The sequence below is a fragment of the Hypanus sabinus genome, chromosome 4 (genome assembly GCF_030144855.1).
Source record: "Hypanus sabinus isolate sHypSab1 chromosome 4, sHypSab1.hap1, whole genome shotgun sequence".
NCBI classification, from domain to species: Eukaryota; Metazoa; Chordata; class Chondrichthyes; order Myliobatiformes; family Dasyatidae; genus Hypanus; species Hypanus sabinus.
Window position 1 is genome coordinate 21,628,892 of NC_082709.1, and position 25,843 is coordinate 21,654,734.

Below are 25,843 nucleotides of genomic sequence, written 5' to 3' on the forward strand. Positions count from 1 at the left end.
CGCCGTGCTGCTCAGCAACCCACCTATTTAACCCTAACCTAATCACAGCACGATTTACAATGACCAATTAACCTACTAACCGGTAAGTCATTGGACTGTGGGAAGAAACCACATGGTTCATTGGGAGAACGTACAAGCTCCTTACAGACTCAGCCTCCTCTTCAGGTATCTTTATAAGATCATGACTAACAACTGTTGAGATTTGTAGCAATTCTTATTTTACCTTTTGGACTGTGCACTAGGGCTGAAGTAAGTCACTCCTTCTGCGTGCTGTTATGAACATTACTTAAAATGAGACGAGATACCCAGCTATTTAATTGGCTTAAGAATTGTGCTCTGTCAGCACTATTTGGCTGAAGAAGTGGTACTTACTCCTGAAGTACCTCAAAAATGGTCAGAACAGAAACAAAGTAAGATGGAAGGTAAGGTTTAAAAACAACGAAATACAGACTTGTAAATCTGAAATAAGTGCAAAGAAAAGTTAAAATCAAACATCAAAGTGAAATAAAATAATTAAGTAGAAAACCAAAGCCTGGCTAGTCAATTCCATTGAATTATTATAATGAATAACTAGTTATAATATAGAATTAGAATCAGGTTTATTATCCCTGACATATGTTATGAAATTTGTTGTAGCATATGTCAGTGATAATAAACCTGATAGTTGAATTACTAAGTTACAATGTTAAAATTCACAAACCTAAATATGCTTAGATAATGATTGCACACGCTATAAATTAAAAGTGTGATGATGTAATGAAAAACTCACATGTTGAACTAATAATGGACGAGCAGGGTTCTTAGGAGAGATAGCTGGTGTAGAAGTGGTGAGTCGACGATTAAATGTTGGAGCAGTATGAGGTCCTGCAAAAACACATTACATTTTCATTTTGTTTTCTATTGCTTTAATTAGAAATAAAAAGTGAGATTATAATTGTATTAACATCCACTATTAAGACCTACAAATTTTCTGACCATTCTAAACTAACTTTTATATTTACATTTATTGCCAAGTCAGGGAATAGTTGCTTACCAGAGTCTAAACTTGTGTTGCAAGGTGTAGCAGGCACCTGGTTAGAGACATTTACTGGACCATGGCCATTTAGAAAAGCCATTTGTGTCTCTACATTATCAGAAAGACACTGATCCACAAGAGGAGAATGCTGGCCTGACGGAATTCTAAACTCCTGAATTGTTGACAAGTGCCCACCACTGTTTGCATTTACTTCTGCTGTGTCAGGTGTCACCTTGAATATTGATGCTGAAACTGATAAGGAAATAAATTATATATGAGCTTTAACAAAATTGGCCACAGCATAAAAGGTACATTGAACTCACAATGCTACATTTGAAAATCTTTCCATTGTTTGTAAAAGAATTTGCAATTGTTTAAAAATCTCAGGAAAGGGAAGTGCTTTGAGAACACTAATTTCCACATTCAGAGAACAACTTGGAAGGTTATGCAATGTTAATTAATCTGCTCTAAACAAGATTTCCAAGGCAGCCAGTTTAGGATGTTCAGAAATTTTATTTTCCATTTAAGTCTTTTTCCAAGATTCTTGTCATTACATATTTCCATCACTGGAGAATGAACTGTTCAGGTTTTTGATTTCCCTAAGGGTATAGTGGATCTTTCATACAGTAATCTAAGTAATAGTCATTATGCAGCTTATCAAGTAGTGCTTCACCAGTTCATGGTCACTAACAAAATTTTGGAGCTTAACCAATTATTTTTTTTTGCAGTTGAGATTTGAAACCTCCAGTTATACTGGGAGGGTTGTGTTCTTCAGGAAGCCACCCACGCCTCAAACAAAGGGTTTTTAAACTTTTGTTCAGTAAAACATTTATTGTATTCTGGGAAACCAAAACTGCCAACTTGTAGGGAATAGAATCGACGCCAGAGATTTCCATGTACCCTTTATCAAACACGGAAGTCTCAATTCTACTGACAGATTCTGAAATCCAAATCAATCACTCCAATCCACTGCTGGATTCCATTTGGGATAATATTTTGCTGATTGCCAAGTTTTCAGAATACCAGGGTGTCAAGTATTCACAATTTATTACCAGGGCCCTGCTTTTGCTAAGATCCACTGGAATAAGAGTTACTTTGAGTCAGTAAAAGAACCCTATGTATCTAGAACTGGTAAGATTGTTGTAGCGTAGCAATTAAATTACTGAACTACCAGTAGACTTCTATGTCATTGACACCTTTGTGTCCCACTCTAGTAGCTGGGGAAGTTCAATTCTTTAAATACATCTGGAATTAAAGCTAACCCCATTATTTGACATAGTAAAACTAACAAATTGTTCACTGATGTCCAATAGGGAAGGAAATTATAATCTACTTTATTTAGGGATACAGCGCAGAATAGGTTCTTCGGGCCCTTTGAGCTGCGCCACTAGAAAGCCACTGATCTAACCCTAATCACAGGAAAATTTACAATTAACGTACTAACCAGTACATCTTCGGACTGAGGGGGTATAACCAGAGAATCTGGAAGAAACCCACGTGTTCATGGGGAGGACGTACAAACTCCTTACAGATGATGTCAGAATTGAACTTTGATGCCCTGAGCTGTAATAGTATCTACTGTGGCACCTCAATCTTGCCCAGTCTTGCCTTCAGCCAACCCCTGACCCACCAATATGATTGACGTTCAAATGCAGTCTTGCTCCAGCAGTATTTAAAGTTCACAATATAACCATATTTGGAGAATCTTGGGAGAAGGCGGGTAACCATTATTAGGAGGTAAATTTGAAATTAGTTTCAGCAAAGCTATCTGTAGCTTTTTAACATGGCACTACTATTGTTTTACTTCTAGAAGTAATGAACATTGTGTAAAAATGCATGATACAAAGCCCTATTCTGACATTTCAACCCCAATAATTAAAAGTCATTGGCAAGTCCTAGGTTCTATAGTAAAGTTTGAAGTTTAAGGGTTGATCTGAAACCTGCAAGTTGAGAGTTGATGGAAAAGGCCCTGGATCTGAGAGTCCACTGGAGGCCAAGAGGCAACTGGGGTTGGAGAACTGAGTGTGTGTGTGCATGTGTGTGTGTGCTTCTCTCTCTCTCTCTCTCTCTCTCTCTCTCTCTCCCCCCGTCTGATTAGGTGGATGGTAGAGAGGAAAGGAGATTAGTTTTCTTGTGTTATCTTTTTGATGTTATCCTGTTGTTGTTGCTTGTGTTGTTCTGCTGAATATTATGTGCATGTCATATTAGTACCAGAATGTGTGGTGACTCTTATGGGCTGCCCCAGCATGTCCTTAGGACGTGTTGGTTGTTAACACAAATTATGCATTTCACTGTATGTTTTGATATACAGTACATGTAATAAATGAAACTGAATCTCCTTTTCCAAGCTTCTCTTCCAATCATGTGCCAAAATCTATCAGGTATACTTGCCACCATTCCTATCAATCTGACAGCTTTACAAAATGTTCTTGTTCCAATGGTAGTTATGCTATTAAACCATGCCCATTTCTCTGAGTTATTGTAGTTCGTACATCAAAGCCACTGTAACAATTACTTAAGAAATAAAGCACCCTTTTTGTTTGGAACTGCTAGCTGATGGCTTTATGCTGGATGACTCCCAGGAACAATCATATTTCCTTGTAATATTATTGAAATGGTTTTGTGAAGATTCTCATTGTTCATTTTGTTTTATACTTAAAAGGAGGGAATGACAATAGCATAGGATAATTAAAGAATGATGGGTGCATTAAACAATGTTACTCAAGACAAAAGACACAGCTGATTTTCACAAGTTTGAAAGCTTACAGTGCTCAACACAATGCAACTATGTTTTCACACAGTATCATAAATTCTTTATTTGTTTTCTCTTGGAACTTACCAACTTCTTTCAGCACACGTGGGACACAAGAAACGGAGCCATTTTTCTTGACATCCTTTTTGTTGACTTCTTTGCCTGATTTCAATTTTACTTTTCTAACACTTGTCTTTCCTGATACAAGAGGAACACTTTTAGGTCTGACAATGATTTGCACTGAACTGAACATTATTATAAACACAGAAGATTCTGCAGATGCTGGGAATCCAGAGTAACACAGATAAAATGCTGGAGAAACTCTGCAGGTCAGGTAGCATCTATGAAAATGAATAATAAACCGATGTTTTGGTTCATCAGGCCTGGAAAGGATGGGGGAAGACGCCAGAATAAAATGGTGTGAAAGATGGGGAGGAAGACAAGCTAGAAAGTGATAGGTAATGTCAGGTGGGTGGAGGAGGAGTAAGAAGCTGGGATGTGATAGGTGAAAAGGCAAAGGGCTGGAGAAGAAGGAATCTGATAGGATAGGAGAGTGGACCATGGGAGAAAGGAAAGGAGGCGGGAACCAAGGGGAAGAGATAGGCAGGTAAGGAGAAGTAGTTATAGACCACAGTGAGGAATAGAATAAAGAGGGAGGGGGATAAAAAAGAAAAATATATTTCCAGAATGAGAAATAAATTAGGGTGGAGGCTACTTGGATGGAAAATGAGGTATTGCTCCTCCACTTTGAGAGTGGACACATTGTGGAAGAAGAGGAGGCCAAGGACGGACATGCCAGAACTGGAAGGAAGATAAGAATTAAAATAGTTGGCTACTGGGAAATTCCACTTTTGGCAGATGGAGCAGAGGTGCTCGACAAAGCAGTCACCTAACTTACGTCGTGTCACACCAGCGTAGAGGAGGCCACATTGTGAGCACTGTATACAATAGACGACCCCAAAAGACTTGAAGGTGAAGGGTTGCCTCACATATAACCATATAACAATTACAGCACAGAAACAGGCCATCTCGGCCCTTCTAGTCCATGTCAAACGCTTACTCTCACCTAATCCCACTGACCTGCACTCAGCCCGTAACCCTCCATTCCTTTCCTGTTCATATACCTATCTAATTTTGCTTTAAATGATAATACCGAACCTGCCTCTACCACTTCTACTGGAAGCTCATTCCACACAGCTACCACCCTCTGAGTAAAGAAATTCCCCCTCATGTTACACTTAAACTTTTGCCCCCAAGTCTCAACTCATGTCCTCTTGTTTGAATCTCCCCTACTCTCAATGGAAAAAGTCTACCCACGTCAACTCTATCTATCCCCCTCATAATTTTAAATACCTCTGTCAAGTGCCCCCTCAACCTTCTATGCTCCAAAGAATAAAGACCTAACTTGTTCAATCTTTCCCTGTAACATAGGTGATGAAACCCAGGTAACATTCTAGTAAATCTTCTCTGTACTCTCTCTATTTTGTTGACATCTTTCCTATAATTCGGTGACCAGAACTGTACACAATACTCCAAATTCAGCCTTACCAATGTCTTGTACAATTTTAACATTACATCCCAACTCCTATACTCAATGCTTTGATTTATAAAGGCCAACATACCAAAAGCTTTCTTCACCACCCTATCCACATGAGATTCCACCTTCAGGGAACTATGCACCATTATTCCTAGATCACACTGTTCTACTGCATTCTTCAATGCCCTACCATTTACCACGTATGTCCTATTTGGATTATTCCTACCAAAATGTAGCACCTCACACTTACCAGCATTAAACTCCATCTGCCATCACTCAGCCCACTCTTCTAACTGGCCTAAATCTCTCTGCAAACTTTGAAAACCTACTTCATTATCCACAACGCCACCTACCTTAGTATCATCTGCATACTTTCCAATTTACCACCCCATCATTCAGATCATTAATGTATATGACAAACAACATTGGACCCAGTACAGACCCCTGAGGCACACACTAGTCACTGGCCTCCAACCTGACAAACAGTCATCCACCACTACTCTCTGGCATCTCCCATCCAGCCACTGTTGAATCCATTTTACTACTTCAATATTAATACCTAACGATTGAACCTTCCTAACTAACCTTCCGTGCGGAACCTTGTCAAAGGCCTTACTGAAGTCCATATAGACAACATCCACTGCTTTGCCCTCGTCAATTTTCCTCGTAACCTCTTCAAAAAATGCAATAAGATTTGTCAAACATGACCTTCCACGCACAAATCCATGTTGACTGTTCCTAATCAGACCTTGTCTATCCAGATAATTATATATACCATCTCTAAGAATACTTTCCATTAATTTAACCACCACTGACGTCAAACTGACAGGCCTATAATTGCTAGGTTTACTCTTAGAACCCTTTTTAAACAATGGAACCACATGAGCAATATGCCAATCCTCCAGCATCATCCCCGTTTCTAATGACATTTGAAATATTTCTGTTAGGAATGGGCTAAGAATTCTATACTTGAATGCGCGTAGTGTCAGAAATAAGACAGATGAGCTTGAAGCTCAGATGAAAATGGGGAACTACGATATTGTTGGGATAACGGAGACATGGCTGCAAGGGGATCAGGCCTGGGAATTGAGTGTACCAGGGTATACGTGCTATCGTAGAGACAGAAATATGGGAAGAGGGGGTGGGGTGGCCCTGTTGGTGAGGAATGAGATTCAGTCCTTAGCAAGAGGTGACTTGGGAACAGGGGATGTAGAGTCTGTGTGGATTGAGCTGAGGAACAGTAAGGGTAAAAAGACCCTAATGGGTGTTGTGTACAGGCCCCCAAACAGTAGCGTGGATATTGGGTACAAGTTGATTAGGGAGTTAACATTGGCATGTGCTAAAGGTAATGCAGTCATTATGGGAGATTTCAACATGCAGGTGAACTGGGAGAATCAGGTAGGTGCTGGACCCCAGGATAGGGAGTTTGTGGAGTGTCTAAGGGATGTATTTTTGGAACAGCTTGTGCTTGAGCCAACCAGGAACGAGGCTATTTTGGACTTGGTGATGTGTAATGAACAGGAATTGATAAGTGATCTTGAAGTAAAGGAGCCATTAGGAAGTAGTGATCATAACATGATAAGTTTTTATCTACAATTTGAGAGGGATAGGGGCAGATCAGAGGTGTCAGTGTTGCAATTAAATAAAGGAGACTACGGAGCCATGAGGGAAGAGCTGGCCAAAGTTAAATGGGCGGATGCCCTGGCAGGAAAGACAGTGGATCAGCAGTGGCAGATATTCTTGGGCATAATACAAAAGATGCAAATGCAGTTCATTCCAATGAGAAGGAAGGATTCAAAGAGGGGGAAGGGGCCACAGTGGTTGACAAAGGAAGTCAGAGATTGTATAGCATTAAAGAAAAAGAAGTATGACAGGGCTAAGATGAGTGGGAATACAGATTGGGAAAGTTTTAAGGAACAGCAGATCTTAACTAAAAAAGCAATACGGAGAGAAAAAATCAGGTATGAGCTCAGTCTAGCCAGGAATATAAAAGGGGATAGCAAAAGCTTTTTTAGCTATGTGAAGAGAAAGAAGATAGTTAAGAACAATGTTGGCCCCTTGAAGAATGAATTGGGAGAAATTGTTATGGGAAACAGGGAAATGGCAACAGAATTTAATGCATACTTTAGATCTGTCTTCACCAGGGAGGACACAAGCAATCTCCCAGATGTATGGATGGGCCAGGGTCATAAGATATCAGAGGAATTGAGACAGATTGACATTAGGAAAGAAACTGTGATGAGTAGACTGGTAGGACTGAAGGCTAATAAATCCCCGGGTCCAGGTGGTCTGCATCCGAGGGTTCTAAAAGAGGTGGCTCAGGAAATTGCGGATGCATTGGTAATTATTTTCCAATGTTCCTTAGATTCAGGATCAGTTCCTGAAGATTGGAGAGTGGCTAATGTTGTCCCACTTTTCAAGAAGGGAGGGAAGGAGAAAACGGAGAACTATCGCCCTGTTAGCCTAACGTCAGTCGTGGGGAAGATGCTTGAGTCCATTATTGAAGACCAAATAGTAGCACATCTAGATGGCAGAAATAGGATTAGGCCGAGCCAGCATGGATTTACCAAGGGCAAATCATGCTTGACTAATCTGTTGGAGTTTTTTGAAGGTGTAACAAGGATGTTAGACGATGGTAAGCCAGTAGATGTTGTGTACCTAGATTTTCAGAAGGCATTCGATAAGGTGCCACATAGGAGATTGGTGAGTAAAATCAGAGCTCATGGCATTGGGGGCAGGGTTTCAACATGGATAGAAAACTGGTTGGCAGATAGAAAGCAAAGGGTAGCAGTGAATGGGTGTTTCTCAGACTGGCTGGAGGTGACTAGTGGGGTACCACAGGGCTCTGTATTGGGACCACAGCTCTTTACGATTTATGTCAATGATTTAGATGAGGGCATTGAAAACTATATCAGCAAGTTTGCTGACGATACTAAACTGGGTGGCAGTGTGACATGCGAAGAGGACGTTAGGAGAATACAGGGAGACTTGGATAGGCTGAGTGAGTGGGCAGATACTTGGCAGATGTCATTCAATGTGAATAAATGTGAAGTTATCCACTTTGGAAGCTGGAACAAGAGGGCAGAGTATTGTCTGAACGGTGTCGAGTTAGGTAAGGGAGAAATGCAAAGAGACCTAGGAGTCCTAGTTCACCAGTCAATGAAGGTGAATGAGCAAGTGCAACAGGCAGTGAAGAGGGCAAATGGAATGTTGGCCTTTGTTACAAGGGGAATTGAATACAAGAGCAAGGATGTTCTTTTGCATTTGTACAGGGCCCTGGTGAGACCACACCTGGAATATTGTGTACAGTTTTGGTCTCCAGGTCTAAGGAAGGACATTCTGGCAATTGAGGAAGTGCAGCGTAGATTCACTAGGTTGATTCCTGGGATGGCAGGGCTGTCTTACGCAGAGAGATTGGGCTTGTACACGCTGGAATTGAGGAGATTGAGAGGGGATCTGATTGAAACGTTTAAGATAATTAAAGGATTTGATAGGATTGAGGCAGGAAATATGTTCCAGATGTTGGGAGAGTGCAGTACCAGAGGGCATGGATTGAGAATAAGAGGTCAGTTATTTAAAACAGAGTTGAGGAAGAGCTTCTTCTCCTAGAGAGTTGTGGAGGTGTGGAATGCACTGCCTCGGAAGACGGTGGAGGCCAATTCTCTGGATGCTTTCAAGAAGGAGCTGGATAGATATCTGATGGATAGGGGAATCAAGGGATATGGGGACAAGGCAGGGACTGGGTATTGATAGTGAATGATCAGCCATCTCAGAATGGCGGTGCAGACTCGAGGGGCCGAATGGTCTACTTCTGCACCTATTGTCTATTGTTAGAGCCCCTGCTATTTCTACACTAACCTCCCTGAAGGTCCTAGGGAATATCCTCTCAGGACCCGGAGATTTATCCACTTTTCTTAAACGTGGATAAATTCCTTAAAAGCGCCAGTACTTCCTTCTCTTTAATCGTCATAGTTTCCATAACTTCCCTACTTGTTTCCCTTACCTTACACAATTCAATATCCTTCTCCTTAGTGAATACCGAAGAAAAGAAATTGTTCAAAATCTCCCCCATCTCTTTCCACTCCACACATAGTTGTCTACTCTGATTCTCTAAGGGACCAATTTTATCCCTCACTATCCTTTTGCTATTAATATAACTGTAGAAACCCTTTGGATTTATTTTCACCTTACTTGCCAAAGCAACCTTGTATCTTCTTTTAGCTTTTCTAATTTCTTTCTTAAGATTCTTCTTACATTCTTTATATTCCTTGAGCACCTCAGTTACTCCATGCTGCCTATATTTATTGTAGATATCTCTCTTTTTCCTAACCAAGTTTCCAATATCCCTTGAAAACCACGGCTCTCTCAAACTTTTAACATTTCCTTTCAACCCAACAGGAACATAAAGATTCTGTACCCTCAAAATTTCACCTTTAAATGACTGCCATTTCTCTATTACATCCTTCCCATAAAACAAATTGTCCCAATCCACTCCTTCTAAATCCTTTTGCATCGCCTCAAAGTTAGCCTTTCTCCAATCAAAAATCTCAACTCTGAATCCAGTCCTATCCTTCTCCATAATTATATTGAAACTAATGGCATTATGATCACTGGACCCAAAGTGCTCCCCAATACATGCCTCCGTCACCTGACCTATTTCATTCCCTAACAGAAGATCCAACACTGCCCCTTCTCTAGTTGGAACCTCTATGTATTGCTGCAAAAAACTATTCTGCACACATTTTACAAACTCCAAACCATCCATCCCTTTTACAGTATGGGCTTCCCAGTCTATGTGTGGAAAATTAAAATCTCCCACAATCACAACCCTGTGCTTACTACAAATATCTGCTATCTCCTTGCAAATTTGCTCCTCCAATTCTCACTCCCCATTTGGTGGTCTATAATACATCCCTATAAGTGTCACTACACCTTTCCCATTCCTCAATTCCACCCAAACAGTCTCCCTAGACGAGCCCTCTAATCTATCCTGCCAGAGCACTGCTGTAATATTTTCTCTGACAAGCAACGCAACACCTCCATCTCTTGTCGCTCTGATTCTATCACACCTGAAACAACGAAATCCAGGAATATTTAGTTGCCAATCACACCCCTCCTGCAACCATGTTTCACTAATAGCTACAACATCATATTTCCAGGTATCAATCCATGCTCCAAGCTCATCCACCTTTCTTACGATGCTCCTAGCATTAAAATAACTGCATTTAAGAAATTCTTCACCTCTTCCTCTCTGTTTATCTCTAACAGTACAAAGAACTTTACTGTCTTCTTTTTCTTCCTTCTCCCATACATCTGTTCCTACACTCTGGTTCCCCTCCCCCCTCATATCTAGTTTAAATCCACTGGAGCCTCTCTAGCAAATCTACCTGCAAGAATATTTGTCCCCCTCCAGTTCAGATGTAAACCGTCCCACCGCAACAGGTCCCACCTTCCCTGGAAAACTGCCCAATTATCTATAAATCTGAAGCCCTCCCTCCAGGACCATGTCTTCAGCCACATGTTGATCTGTACTATCTTACTATTTCTAAACCCACCTGCACGTGGCACTGGTAGCAATCCTGAGATTGCTATCCTGGAGGTCACCTGGAAGGACTGTTTAGGGCCCTGAATGGAGGCGAGAAAAGAGCTGAATGGGCAGGAGAGAAATATGTGCCAGGAGGGAGATTAGTGGAGCGGGAACATTATTGCATAAGCATTGTACAAGTAAATTTTCAGAGTGCAGTGAGAAATGAGGAACATAGTAAACCAGAAAGATTTATAATGCACGTCAATTTTTTTCCCAATATTCTGTTTGGTTATGGGTTCTCAGCTCTGGGCTAAAATATATTTCCCTTCTGCTGAAGTTTTGAAGTGTCCTTCCATCCAACCCATCCTCGTCACTTAGCCACCATTATTGCACATGAAGTGGATTTTCTGGTTCAGAAACACATATAGCCTTCCAATATTCTGCCACTTAAATTGAGTCCTGATTTGAGCCTTGTCAATTCTGCATCACCAAAGCACCTGTTATTTTAATTTTGGACTCCTGCTTGTGACCTCCACTTATCTTACTTATTTTTCATTCATGGGCTATATGCAACCTTATAACTTCTTTGCAACTATGCCTGTGGAACTTGACTTTTCCCTGTGATGATTGACATCAGCTTTTTAAGTTTTCATTCTGGACAGTGCTCATCTTTGCAATTTCTTTTCCCTTTCTTTTTAAATGTGTGTTTTTATTTCATCTGAAAGACCAATCTCTTTTCAGTATGCCATTTTTTTCATTACTCATGTCTTTTGGCACAGTGGCTTACCAATTCCCAGCAATGTGCCCCAAGTAAATCAGATATGATTCCCTGGATATATTTACAGCATTCCTCTGATTCCCTTGCACCTCTTAAATACTCCTTACTGTATCGTTTTGAACAAAAGCTCACAGTAATCATAAAGCATATAACAGATCTTCCATTCACCTAGGGGAAGCATTAACAAGTATTTGGAGAAGCATGGTATGATTAGAGCTAGTCAACACGGCTTTCTGAGCAGCAGATCATATCTCACGAGCTTGGTTTTTTTGAGGACGTAACAAAGCACATTGATAAAGGTAGAGCAGTGGATATGGTGTACATGGATTTTAGTAAGGCATTTGAGCCTTGTCAAGATTGAGAATATTCTGTCTTAAGTTCAGTAACCAATGGTGTTCAACAGGGATATGTTCTAGGACCCTGCTCCTTGTGATTTTTATAAATTACTTGGATGAAGGAGTGGGATAGTAAGTATGCAGATGACACAAAGGTTGGTGGAGTTGTGGATAACGTAGGGAGTTGTAGTATGTTGCAACGGGCATATTGACAAGATGTGAGCTGGGCTGAAAAATGGCAGATGTTGTTCAACCTGGAAGAGTGTGAAATAATACACTTGAAGGCACACTACAAGGTTAATGGTAGGAGTTTTGTGAGTGTGGAGAAACAGAAGGGTCTTGAGGTCTATGGTTATAGATTCTTAAAGTTACCACACAAGTTAATAGGGTATTAAGGCGGTGTATCATTTCTTGGTCTTCATCAGTCAAGGGATTAATTGTTAATCTCATAGTTAATGTTGCAGCTCTATAAAACCCTGATTAGAGCACAGTCAAAATATCGTTTTCAATTCTGGTCATCTTATTATAGAAAGAATGTGGAAGTTTCACAGAAGGTGTAGAGGAGATTTACCAAAATGTTGCCTTGACTAGAGGGCATGTCTTTGAAGATAGGTTGAGCGAGCTAGGGCTTTTCTCTTTGAAGTGAAGGAAGATGAGAGGTGACTCTGTAAGATAATAAGAGGCATAGAAAGAATCGAAAGCCAGAGATGTTTTCCCCAAACAGAAATGGCTAATACAGGGGGACATAATATTAAAGTGATTGGAGGAAAGCATAGGAGGGTGATATCAGAGGTTAAGTTCTTAACAAAACCAGTGGTGGCTGTGTGGAACACCCTGCCAGGGTTGGTGATAGAGTCAGATACATTAGGAGAAATTAAGAAATTCTTAGATATGCACATGGATGATAGAAAAATGGAGGGTTATGTAGGATTGAAGAGTTAGATTGATCTCACATTGTAGACCGAAAGGTCTGTAGTGTGCTGTAATGTTCCATGTTTACTACATCCATGAGACACTGGGCATCTTATCTGTATTAATTCCATCTTCCAGCACTTGGCCAGTAACATTCAACGCCCAAGTGAATAAAGTGCTCATGAGACTTCTTAAACATTGTTAGCTCTCTGGTGAATACCTGGTAAAGGTCTCCCTAAGGTTCCCTCTGAATCTTTTGTCCCATACACCAAATTTATGTTCTCTAGCTTTATTCACCTTTGATAAGAGGAAAGAATTCTTGCAATTGACCAATCAATACCTCTCAACATTTTCTTTTCTTCAGTCATATCTCTCTTATCTCTCTGTTATCTTATCTTCAGTCGTATCTCTCTGTTTCAGGGTAAACAGACAGATACTCTCCATTCTTTCCTCTTAACTCAAATGTTCCATCCCAGGCAACATTCTGGAAAATCCCCTCTGCACCCTCTCCAGTGCTATCATATCTTTCCTATAGTGTGGTGCACATAGTACTCCAGCTGAGGTCTGACCAGTGTTTTATAAAGATAGAATGTAACTTCCCTACTTATGTGCCTAAATTCTATGGGCCTTAACCTTTTGGAACAATCTCGCATGTAGGATTTTGATTTAGACATAAGATATAGGAACATAATTAGGCCATTTCATCAAGGCTGATCCAATTTTCCTCTCAGCTTCAATCGTCTGCCTTCTCCCCATATCCCTTCACGCCCTGATAAATCAAGAATCTATCAACCTCTGCCTTAAATATACATAAAGACTTGGCCTCCACAGCAAACTGGGCAAAGAATTCCACAGATTCACCACTCTCTGGCTAAAGAAATTCCTCCTCATCTCGATCTAAAAGGATGCCCCTCTATTCCGAGGCTATATCCTCTGGTCTTAAGACACTACCGGCATAGGAAACATCATTTCCACATCCACTCTAAATAGGGCTTTCACCATTCAATAGGTTTCAATGAGGTCACCCCTCTTTCTTCTGAATTCCAGTGAATACAGCCTAGAGCCATCAAATGCTCTTCATATGAAAAGCTATTCAAACCTAGAATAATTTTTGTGAACCTTCTTTGAACCGTCTCCAGTTTCAGCACATCCTTTATAAGAAAAAAGGCACAGAACTGCTCACAATACTCCAAGTAAGGCTTCACCAATGCTTTATAAAGTCTGAACATTACATCCTTGCTTTTATATTCTAGTCCTCTGAAATAAATGCTAACAATGCATTTGCCTTCCTCACCATAGACTCAACTTACAAATTAACCTTTAGGGAATCCTGGACAAGGACTTCCAAGTCCATTTGTACCTCAGTTTTTTATATTTTCTCTCCATTTAGAAAATAATCATCCCTTTCATTTCTTCTAGCAAACTGCATGACCATACATTTCCCGACACTGTACTCCTTCTGCCATTGCTTTGACCATTCTCCTAATCTGTCCAAGTGCTTCTGTAGCCTCTTTACTTCCTCAAAACTACCTGCCCCTCCACCTATCTTCATATCCAGCAATTTCATGATCCAAATCATTGTTGTATAACATAAAAAGAACCAGTCCCAACATAGACCCCTGTGGAACACCACCAGTCATCCAGTAACAAACCAGTAGAAGCTCCCTTTATTTCCACTCTTTGCCTCCTTCCAATCAGCCAGTGCTTTATCCATGCTAAAATCTTTCCTGTAATACCACGGGCTTGTAGCTTGTTAAGCAGCCTCATGTATGGCACCTTGTCAAAGGCCTTCTGAAAATCCAAGTACACAACATCAACTGATTCTCCTTTGTTTATCCTGCTTACTATTTCATTAAAGAATTCCAACAGATTTGTCAGGCAGAAATTCCAGCCATTGCTGCTCTGCCATCATCCCTGCCAGTGTTCTTTTCTAATTAATTCTGGCCAACTCCTCTCTCAAGCCTCTGTAATTCCCTTTACTTCACTGTAATATTGATACATCTGATATTAGCTTCTCCTCCTCAGATTTTAGGGTTAATTTGATCTTATTGTGATCACTTGTCCCTAAGGGTTTTTTTTTACCTTAAACTCTGTAATCCATTCTGATTCATTGCACAACACCCATCCAGAATAGCTAATCCTCTAGTGGGCTCAATCATGAGCCGCTCTAAAAAGCCACAAGACTTAGGAGCAGAATTAGGCCACTCAGCCCATCAAGTGTTCTCTGCCATTCCATCATGGCTGATCCCGGATCCCATCTCGTAGGCACTCTAGAAATTCTGCCCCTGTTTTAATCTGCACTAACCTGATTTTCCCCAATTTACCTGCATATTGAAATCCTATTGCAACATGCATTTTTGGTCTCCCATTGAAGTTTGTAGGCCACATCCTTACTATTTTTTGGGGGTCTGTCTACAACTCCCATCAGGGTCTTTTTACCCTTTCAGTTCCTTAGCTCTGTCGACAGTGATTCAACACCTTCTGACCCTATGTCATCTCTTTCCAATGATTTGATTTCATTTATTTAAACCAACAGAGCAACAGATGAAGGAGTTAATGAGTTTTATGTAAACCATAACTATTGTACAGGTGGCCCCCGTTTTTTGAACGTTCGCTTTACGACAGCTCGCTGTTACGAAAGACGTACATTAGTACCTGATTTCGTTAACCAAAGAGGATTTTCGCTTTTACGAAAGAAAGACGCCCGCTTTATACGTGTGTTTACCCTGAGAAAGACTACCACGGCCACGAAGCCTTGTGCAGACAGTTGTGTGCGCATGTGTGTACGTGCCGATTTTTTTCTCTAAATCAATTTCAGCTCGCTGTCTTCCCAATTTTGATAAGTGAAACTACATAGTACATAAAATATTTCTACTTTATATAGGCTGTATATTTATCATATCATTCCTGCTTTTACTATATGTTCGTGTTATTTTAGGTTTTATGTGCTATTTGGTGTGATTTGGTAGGTTATTTTTTGGGTCTGGGAATGCTCAAAAATTTTTCCCATATAAATTAATGGTAATTGTTTCTTCGCTTTACGACATTTCAGCTTACAAACGATTTCATAGGAACGTTCTACCTTCGGATAGCAGGGGAAACTTGCATGGTCCTTATCAACAAAGTTATGTTCTTATATTAAAAATCCTAACTGATTTCTCAGACAAGACAAAGCCATGCCGACTATCTCTGATTAGTCCCTGCCTCTCCAAGTAATCATTTATCTTTCCCTCAGAATTTTCTCCACTACTACTGACATTATGGTCAAAGTTCTGGAATTGCCAAGCTTTACCATACTACTCTTCTTGAAATAGCTGATCACGTATGCAGTCTGCTAGTCATTTGGTTCATGACATGAGGCAAGCAAAGATGTAAAACTCTCAGCCAAAGCCCCAAAAATCTCTTCACTTGCCTTCCATAGCAGCCTAAGATAAATCTCATTTAGCCATGTGGATTTATCCACCTTGAAGGCCAGTAGAGCATCAAGCACCACATACTCAAATTTCACTTTCTCATTCACTGAGCTCTCAAACTCTCAAGGCTGTTTCCTTTGTGAAACCTGAAAATGTATTTATTTAAAAACTTAACTCCTACGTCCACACAGAGGCTGCCCCTGTTGTCCCTAAAGCCGTATTCTTACCCTGTGTTTTCTTTTGTCTTTACTTTACCTATAAAACTCCTTGAATATCTAGCTTAATTGTCTGCAGGTAATAGTTCAATTTCCAATATACCATACTATTTTCTTGTTAATTTCTGATCCAAACATGTAAAAATCCTTTCCATCCAACTCACCCTTCCCATTGGTATAGTCCTTGGATTGGCTAACATGGTATAGTCCTTGGATTGGCTAACACCTGAGAGCCATATACCAGCTTGCATTGCTGAAATCACACCTCATTCTGTCCCCTGCTCCTGTGACTTTTTTTTAATCTTTTGAGTATATTTCATTGCATCTCTTATTACACATTTGTTCTTTTTACTGGCTTTACTGATTAGTATTCTTCATTTTCATTCTTGTACAAATTCATTCTTTAGTCCTTTAGTGCACTTACAAAACTTCACTAAAATAGCTTTTCTCTATTTTCAGTTTTGATTTTGCAAATAAGTAACTAAATTATATAAAATATTTCAAAAATTGTGTGATGTCACCATCAGAATAATTAGAGAATTGAAATACCTGTGTTCTCACTTTCCAAAATGTCCTGCAATAAAGCTGCACATCGGTCAATGCCTTTATGAATGTTTGTAACCTTTGGAAAAATTGAATTGAATTGATTTTATTTCTTATATCCTTCATATATACATGAGGAGTAAAAATCTTTACATTACAGTCTCCGTTCAAATGTGCAATGTGCAAATTTATAGTAATTTAAATTTAGTAGTATGTACAACAGGACAGTTAATACAGCATAGAAAAACAGTTGTGTCAACATAAATTAATCAGTCTCATGGCCTGGTGGAAGAAGCTGTCCTGGAGCCTTTTGGTCCTGACTTTTATGCTGTGGTACTGTTTCCTGGATGGTAGCAACTGGAACAGTTTGTGGTTAGGGTAACTCAGGTCCCCAATGATCTTTCGGGCCCTTTTTACACACCTGTCTTTGAAAATGTTCTGAACAGTGGGAAGTTCACATCTACAGATGCGCTGGGCTGTCTGCACCACTCTCTGCAGAGTCCTACAATTGAGGGAAGAACAGTTTCCATACCAGGCAGTGATGCAGCCAGTCAGGATGCTCTCAATTGTGCCCCTGTAGAAAGTTCTTAGGATTTGGGGGTACATACCAAACTTCTTCAACTATCTGAGGTGTAAGAGGCACTGTTATGCCTTTTTCACCACATAACTGGTATGTGCAGATCACGTGAGATCCTTGGTGATGTGTATGCTGAGGAACTTAAAGCTGTTTACCCTCTCAACCCCAGATCCACTGATGTCAATAGGGGTTAGACTGTCTCCATTCCTCCTGTAGTCCACAACCAGCTCCTTTGTTTTAGTTACATTGAGGGAGAGGTTGTTTTCTTGACACCACTGTGTCAGAGTGATGACTTCTTCTCTGAAGACTGCCTCATTATTATTTGAGATTAGGCCAATCAGTGAGGTGTCGTCAGCAAATTTAATTAGCAGATTGGAGCCGTGGATGGTGACAGAGTCATGGGTATACAGAGAGTAAAGGAGGGGGCTTGGGACATAGTCTTGAGGGGCATGTGTGTTGAGGGACAGAGGGGCAGAGAGGAGGAAGCCCACTCTTACCACCTGTGGGCAATAAAAGTTAATGCAAGTAGTGTTAAAAGAAAGACTCTTGTACTACATTATTGATGTTTTGCACGTTGATAACTATAACTACTCTACGTTCTGATTTCCAACTGCATTGTACCAACAGACATACCTGATCCTCAGAATCAGTGGAATACAGCGAATAACCAGACTCTACAGAGGCTACAGAAGCTTTTCCTCCTGTGTTCCTAATTAGAAAACAAAAATCAAAATGGAATAAAAATAACCTTTACTTTCAAGTGGATTTCGAGATGAACCATTTAAACTAATGTTATATAATGCTGAACGTTATGAGAAATAATTGTAAATCCGTTTATATTTATTTACTGTTCTTTCTTCCAAGAAAACATCTGCAACAGGTCAGTGCAAGGAGGATATTGACATCAATAAATGCTCCTTTTCATGATATTCAGATAAAATTCTGCAGATTTCTTTCGATATAAAAACTCGCACAATATTAAGATATGAACTACATGATCATGTTAACCAACCTACATGTTTTAGTGACACTGAGTACCAAACAAGTTGCCCACAGCTTCCAAAGTCTAATAATTATGAAAAAATAACATGTAAAAGGCTTAATAATTTATTTGTGTTATTTATGTGATAAATAAAATATTGTGGAGTCAAACAGCTTTATAAGCAATGGAATTCAGTACATTAATTACACTCATCATTGCATTCTCACAACTCTGATGCAGAGAGAAACATTGTCAGTATCAATAAAGGCATGTTCAGGCAGCCACTTTTAAACAAATAATTCATTGCTCTTTTGGAATACATTCTTTGCTCACATCTCTATTAAAACAAACAACTGCTGTAAATATTTGAACCTCACAAGAAAATTTACCATATTGATTGAATATGATATTAGTGTATAGAATTGAATCTCTTACCTCTTTTTTCCACACCATTGCTTTGAAGAGCCCACTAACCGTCCTGAAGAGAGCACCTAGCAAGGAAATTTTCATTAATTTTACAAAAAATATCCTAAATAAATTGGCAACCTCTAACTTCTTTACACTGTGGCCTGTTACTTTAAAATAGTAATCAAAATCATAGTCCCTGATATGCATATTTGTTATAGGAAATCATATGTCATCTTTCCCTACTATACCAGTGGTGCTAATAAATTAAAACTGAACAAGTATTTTTTTTCCAAATTAATTTTTGACATCTGGGCATCATTGATAAGGCCACTATTTATTTCCCATTCCTAATTATTGCCGTGGAAGTGCTATCGAGCCACCTTTCTGAACCATTTTAGAAATATTGTTGAAGATATTCCCACAGTGCTATAAGCTATAAGATATTCCCACAGTTAATTCCAGGATTTAGAGAAAAGCAGTAACGGACCGACAAAACACCTTCAGATCTACTAATAAAAATCCAATTGACATGTAAGGAGATTAACAATGAGAAAATTCCTAATATTAAAATATAATTTGAAACAAAGTCAATGGAACCATGCAAAAAATATCCACTTAATACTGCAAGCCCCTTTTAATACTTTTCTTCCCCTCAAGTCTTCATTTAAAATGTAGATTAAAGACGACCTTACAACATGCTGTTCTCAAATATCCATGTTTAGTTTTCATAACTATTTGCAATGGATTTGATTTGTTACGCATTCCCTTCTTGTTTCTGCATTGGCACTATATCTTGAATAATTTCAAACGTAACAATTCAAAGCAAAGCTAGGGTAAAACCATTGAGGTATTAGTTCCTTTCATTGTTCTACTCACTTCTCAGAAACAGTTGTATCGTCACCAACATACATCATGAAGTTTGTTGTTTTTGTGGCACCATTATAGTACAATACATTAAAAATTACTATAAGTTACAATAAGAATAATAAAAAAAATTAAGTAGTGCAAAAAGAGAGCAAAAATGAGCAAGTGTTCATGGTCCTTCCAGAAATCTGATGGCAGAGGGGGAAGAAGCTTTTCCTAAAATGATGAGTTTGTGTCTTCAGGCTCCTGTACCTCTTCCATGACGGTGAGGATTCTTAATGATAGATACCACATTCTTAAGGCATCACCTATTACAGATGTCCCCAGTAGTGGGAGGCTAGTGCCCTTGAAGCTGACTGAACTTCGAACCACCTGAAGTTTTTTTTCGATACTTTGTATTGTGTGCCTCTATACCAGATGACAATCCATCTGTAAGAATGATCTCCACAGTATATCTGTAGAAATTTGTAAGAGTCTTTGGTGACATACCAAATCTCCTCACACCCCTGATGAAATATAGCTGCGGGCGTGTCTTTTCCGTAAATGTATCAATAGGTTGGGCCCAGGACAGATTTTCAGTAGCGTTGACACACAAGAACTTGAAACTTCTGCTTTAACTCCTTTCAAACAAATTCCTCCTATATTATTTCCCTTTCTGTTACTATTTCCATGACCTTGATCATGCACATTAACCCTTTCTGATTTTTGCATTTTATCACCAGCACCAAACTAACTTATAATCATTACAATGCTAACCACCCTTCTTGGGAAGGGTTTAAACTAAATTGGCAAGGGGATGGAGCTGAGAACGGGGTAGTTGGTATACAACTGGATGCAGTGTGCGGAGACAGTCAAGAAAGACAGGTAAATGATGGGGTAAAATTATAGTCAGCGGGATGAGTTGCAGTGTAACATGGGGACAAAATCAAAAAGGGTAATGAAAACAAGACTGAAGGTGTTATATTTCAATGTATGCAGCATTCAGAATAAGGTAGATGATCTTGCAGTGCAGTTAGAGATTGGCAGGTATGAGTCGCAGCTCAAAGATCAGAGTTGGGAGCATAACATACAAAGATACACATTCAATTGAAAGAACAGGCAGGTAGACAGAGGGGGTGGGATTGCTATGTCGGTAAAAAATGAAATAAAATCCTTAGAAAGAGCTGACATAGGACCAAAAGATGTAGAGTCATTGTGGGTAGAGTTAGAAATGGCAAGGGTCAAAAAAAACTGATGGGAGTTATATACAGGCCTTCAAACAGTAGCCAGGATGTGGACTACAAATTACAATGGGAGATAGAATTGGCTTGTAAAAAGGGAAATGTCGTGATAGTCTTGGGGGATTTCAATATGAAGGCAAATTGGAAAAATCAGGTTGGTGCTGGATTCCAAGAGAGAGTTTGGAGAATGCCTACGAGATAGCTTTTTTGGGCAGCTTATGGTTGAACCCACTATGGGAGAAGCTATTCTGGAATGGGGGTTGTGTGATGAACCAGATAAGATGACAGAGCTTAAGATAAAAGAACCCTTATGAGGCAGTGATCATAAAATGACAGAAGTCATAATGCAGCTTAAGAATGAGAAGTTAAATTCAGATGTATCAGTTTTACAGTGGAGAAAATGGAATTATAGATTCATGAGAGAGGAGCTGGCCAAAATTGATCGGAAGAGGACACGAGCAGGGATGATGGCAGAAGAGCAGCGGCTGGAGTTCTCGGAGCAATTCAGAAGGTGCAGGATATATAATCCCGAAATAGTAGTAGTATTCTGAACAGGATGACACAACTGGGGCTGACAACAGAAGTCAAAAGAAGCAAATGTGCAATAAATAAAGCAAAAATTAGTGGGAATTTAGGGGGAAGCTTCTAAAAACCAACAGAAGACAACTAAAAAAGCCATAAGGAGGGAAAAGATGAAATACGAAGGTAAGCTAGCCAACATGATCAAAGATGATACCAGAAGTTTTTTTTTCAGATCTATAAAAAGTAAAAGAGAAGTGAGATTAGATATTGGACCACTAGAAAATGACAAGGGAGATGTAGTAATGGGGGAACAAAGAAATGGCAGACAACCTAAATAAGTATTTTTCATTCATCTTCACTGTAGAGACACAGTATGGCCGAAGTTTGAGAGGGTTAGGGGCAGAAATCAGTGTGTGTTGGGTAATAATAATCATGAAAAAAGAGCAGAAATAGCTAACTACATCAGAAAGATGGATGCATTCCATTATATAACAGTTAATTGGATATTGTATATAGAATGAAATAAGCAGTATTTTAAAGCAAATGGGATACTTTTGCTGAGTACATTGAATTTAAAGGCATACAATCTGCTTCGGAGTTTGACTGTTCCAAACAAACCAGCCCAAAATAACTTTGCTGATATTGTGTAAGACCATGAGACCATAAGATTTAGGAGAAGAAGCAACCCATTTGGCCCGTCGAGTCTGGGCTGTCATTCAATCATGGGCTGATCCACTTCATCCAGTAAGTAATGTAGGAACATTTAGAACCAAAGCCATTGTTGTTTGCAGAATGCTTTAGGTTTCGTAAGTGGAATCAAAAGGAAGGGTAGTCTGTTTCAGTGTAGGGGGCTGAATTGCATAAGTTATCTGAATATTGTCAGTTTAGTAATGGGCTTAATGATGCACTAAGCGATTGTGGAATCTTACTAGAAAGCGTTCAAAATTGTCTCTGAACTGAAGCACAACTTGTATATAAAACAGCAGCTGAAATTGCTGTATCAATGGAAACAACAGAGACAAAATTGAGTTACAGTCAGGAATGAAAGCGAGTGTGAACAAAACTGCAGTGTCCAAATAGAAACCAGTCTTGATGAACAAATGGTGTTACCATTGTGGCAAGAGCTCCCATACACCAAACCAATGCAGATTTAAAGGCAAAACTTGCAGAAAATGGATCAAGCTAGGATACATAAAAAGAGCACGTTGGGCAAATATAAATGGACTACACAAACAAGAGAAAAAAATTAAAAAGTGAAGGTACAATTTCAAAAAGAGCATAACCTGCTTGCTGTTGATGAAAAATCTGATGGTGATGAGAATGACAAAGGAATGAGTAGCCTTAAGATTTACGATGTGAAAACTAACACTAGACATGCAACATGGCTTGTGCCAGAGGTGAGTGGCAAATCAATTAAAATGGAATCGGTCACTGGCTTGGCTATTTCAGTCATTCCACACAATGAGTTTGAATGGCATTTCAGAGATACTAAACTGAAGCCTGCAGATATACAGCTAAGAACTTGTACTGGAGGAAAGATAATTCCTGTGAGAATCATATTTGTAATAGTCAAATACAACAAACAAGAAGCCAAGAGCAGCGCCTCACCATCCCTGGGAATGGTTTGCATTGCCCTGACAGAGGATTCTTGTGGATTTTGTCAGACCACTCAAGGGCACAAATTTCTTGGTAGAAGTGGATGTAGCTGCAAAGTAGCCAAATGTTTTCTCAATGGCCTCCACTACAACCTCGCACACTGTTGATGTGTTGAGAAACTTCTTCACAAGGACTGGTGTTCCAGAACACTTAATCAGTGACAATAGATCACAGTTTGTGGTGGAACAGTTCAGTCATTCCTAAAAATGAATGGAATAAGACACATTATATCTGCACCGTACCACCCAGTTACAGATGGCTTGGCAGAAAGGTCTGTCCAGAGTCCAAAGAACGCACTGCAAGCAATATCAGCAGAACACACTACGCTAACACTGAATCAGAAACTGACCAATTTCCTCCTTGAATATCACAATGCAGCACATTCTACAACCAACAACTCACTAGCTATGCTGTTTCTTTGTCATCCCCTGCATTCACGCTTGGATCTCCTCAAACCCAATCTCAGAAGGAGTATGCAGGACAAAAAGCTGAGACAAATTCTACTTAAACAAGGCAGTATGATGTTTCACTCCTGGACAAGCAGTCCTGGCGAGGGACCACAAAGGTGATCAGAAATAGGCACTCAAAAAGATTAAGGACAGAACTGGACTACTTCCCTACACAGTGAAAACTGCATCTCATATCACCTGGAGATGATACATCAACCAGTTGAGGAGAGCAGAGTCAATTGTTAGAGAAGAAAAGTGGCCACTGCTGTCAGAACTACATCCTGCAACCTCAGAGACAATTCCTTCAACCACCATGGAGGAGTTTCTCTACAGTGATTAAATCTTTAGGTTTGAATGGGACAATTTAAAATTTACTATGTTGTAGATGACCATATATAGTAGGTGTATTATACAATATATTGTGAATGTAGTTGAAATGCATTCTCTATTGCATTGGTGTTTATAGCTAAGCAGGGAGCAAGGTTTTGTATATAATATTTCAGTAGTATTTGAGTAATATTGTAAATACATTGTTTGATTAAACATTCTTGTTCGCTTAAATAATTCATTACAGGTTATATGTAAAAATAAGTGAATTACATATGTCAAGATGCTACCATGTGATAGGTGCATGCCTCGCTTAAAGTAAAAACTGAAGTTAGACACACATTCCTGGCTCTTTTGTTTTCCTTTGAATTAGTTTAATGTTTTGAATTTACAAAATATAACAGACTACACCCCAGGGTTCTGAAAGAGGTGGCTGGTGAGATTGTGGAGGTATTGATAATGATCATTCAAGAATCACCAGATTCATGGTGCCGGAGGACTGGAAAATTGCAAGTGTCACTACACTCTTGAAAAGCGAGGCAGTTAGCCTGACTTCAGTGGTTGGAAAGATACTGGAGTCGAATGTTAAGGATGAGATCTCGGTATTGGGAGGCAAATGATAAAATAGGCCGAAGTCAGCATGGTTATCTTAAGGGAATATCTTGCCTGAACAAATAACAAGCAGAACAGGCAAAGGAGAATCGTTGGATGTTCTGCACTTGGATTTTCAGAAGGCCTTTGACCAGGTGCCGCACATAAGGCTGATAACAAGATTAGAACTCATGGTATTTAATAAAAAGATTGAAAAAGAAAAGAACCCATGGTATTACAAGAAAGATACTGGCATGGATTGGCTGATTGGCAGAAGGCAAATAGTGGGAATAAAGGGAGCTTTTTCTGGTTGGCTGCCAGTGACAAGTGGTGTTCCGCAGGGTCGGTATTGGGACCGCTTCTTTTTACATTATATGATAATGACCTGGATGACAGAATTGATGGCTTTGTGGCTACATTTGCGGACAATATGAAGATAAGTGGAGGGGCAGGTTGTGTCGAGAAAGTAGGAGGGTGCAGTAGGACTTAGATTCAGAGAATGGGCAAATAAGTGGCAGATGGAATGCAGTATTGCAAAATGTATAGTAATGCACTTTGGTAGAAAGAACAAAAGCATAGACTACTTTATAAATTGGCAGAAAATTCAAAGGTACTTGGGAGTCCTCGTGGCAGATTCCCTGAAGGTTAATTTGCAGGTTAAGGTGGAGGTGAGGAAGGTAAATGCAATGTAGCATTCACTTTGAGAGGACAGGGATATAAAAGCAAGGATATAATGCTGAGGCTTTGTAAAGTATTGGTGAGGCCTCAATTTGGAGCATTGTGAGCAGTTTTGGGCCCCTTGTCCAAGAAAGGATGTGCTGACATTGGAAAGGGTTCAGAGGAGGGTCACAAGAATGATTTCGGAAATGAAAGGGTTATCATATGAAGAGTGTTTGATGGCTGTGGACCTGTAATACTCGGTGGAATTTAGAATGGGGGGGATAGAAGAAGAATCTCATTGACATCTATCAAATGTTGAATGGTCTCAATAGAGTGGACGTGGAGAGAATGTTTCCTGTAGTGATGGAGTCTAGAAAAAGAGGGTACAGCCTCAGGATAGAGGGGCACCATTTAGATTGGAGATGAGGAGAAATTTCTTTAGGCAGAATCTGGAATTCATTGCCACGGGCAGCTGCAGAGGCCAGGTTATTCGGTGTATTTAAGGTGGAAGTTGATGGGCTCTTGATTCGTCATGGCATGAAATGTTATGGGGAAAAGAC

General features: G+C 39.7%; 1 protein-coding gene across 6 annotated transcripts in view; it reads right to left on the reverse strand.

Moving 5' to 3' along the window:
* The window catches only part of ccdc14 (coiled-coil domain containing 14), a 60,115-nt gene that overhangs the window by 16,550 nt on the left and 17,722 nt on the right, over positions 1-25,843 (reverse strand). For 2 of the 6 annotated variants that reach the window (XM_059966553.1, XM_059966552.1), the window contains exons 1-3: positions 3,855-5,317; positions 1,034-1,267; positions 770-864 (exon numbers count right to left, since the gene is read on the reverse strand). In XM_059966553.1, coding sequence (XP_059822536.1) covers positions 770-864; positions 1,034-1,267; positions 3,855-4,530 — 1,005 coding nt within the window. In that variant the 5' untranslated portion in view covers positions 4,531-5,317. Of the gene's footprint in view, positions 1-769; positions 865-1,033; positions 1,268-3,854; positions 5,318-17,033; positions 17,107-18,237; positions 18,314-19,021; positions 19,078-25,843 lie in introns of those variants that run through there. The other 4 variants (XM_059966555.1, XM_059966554.1, XM_059966557.1 and 1 more) reach the window with 3 other exon arrangements.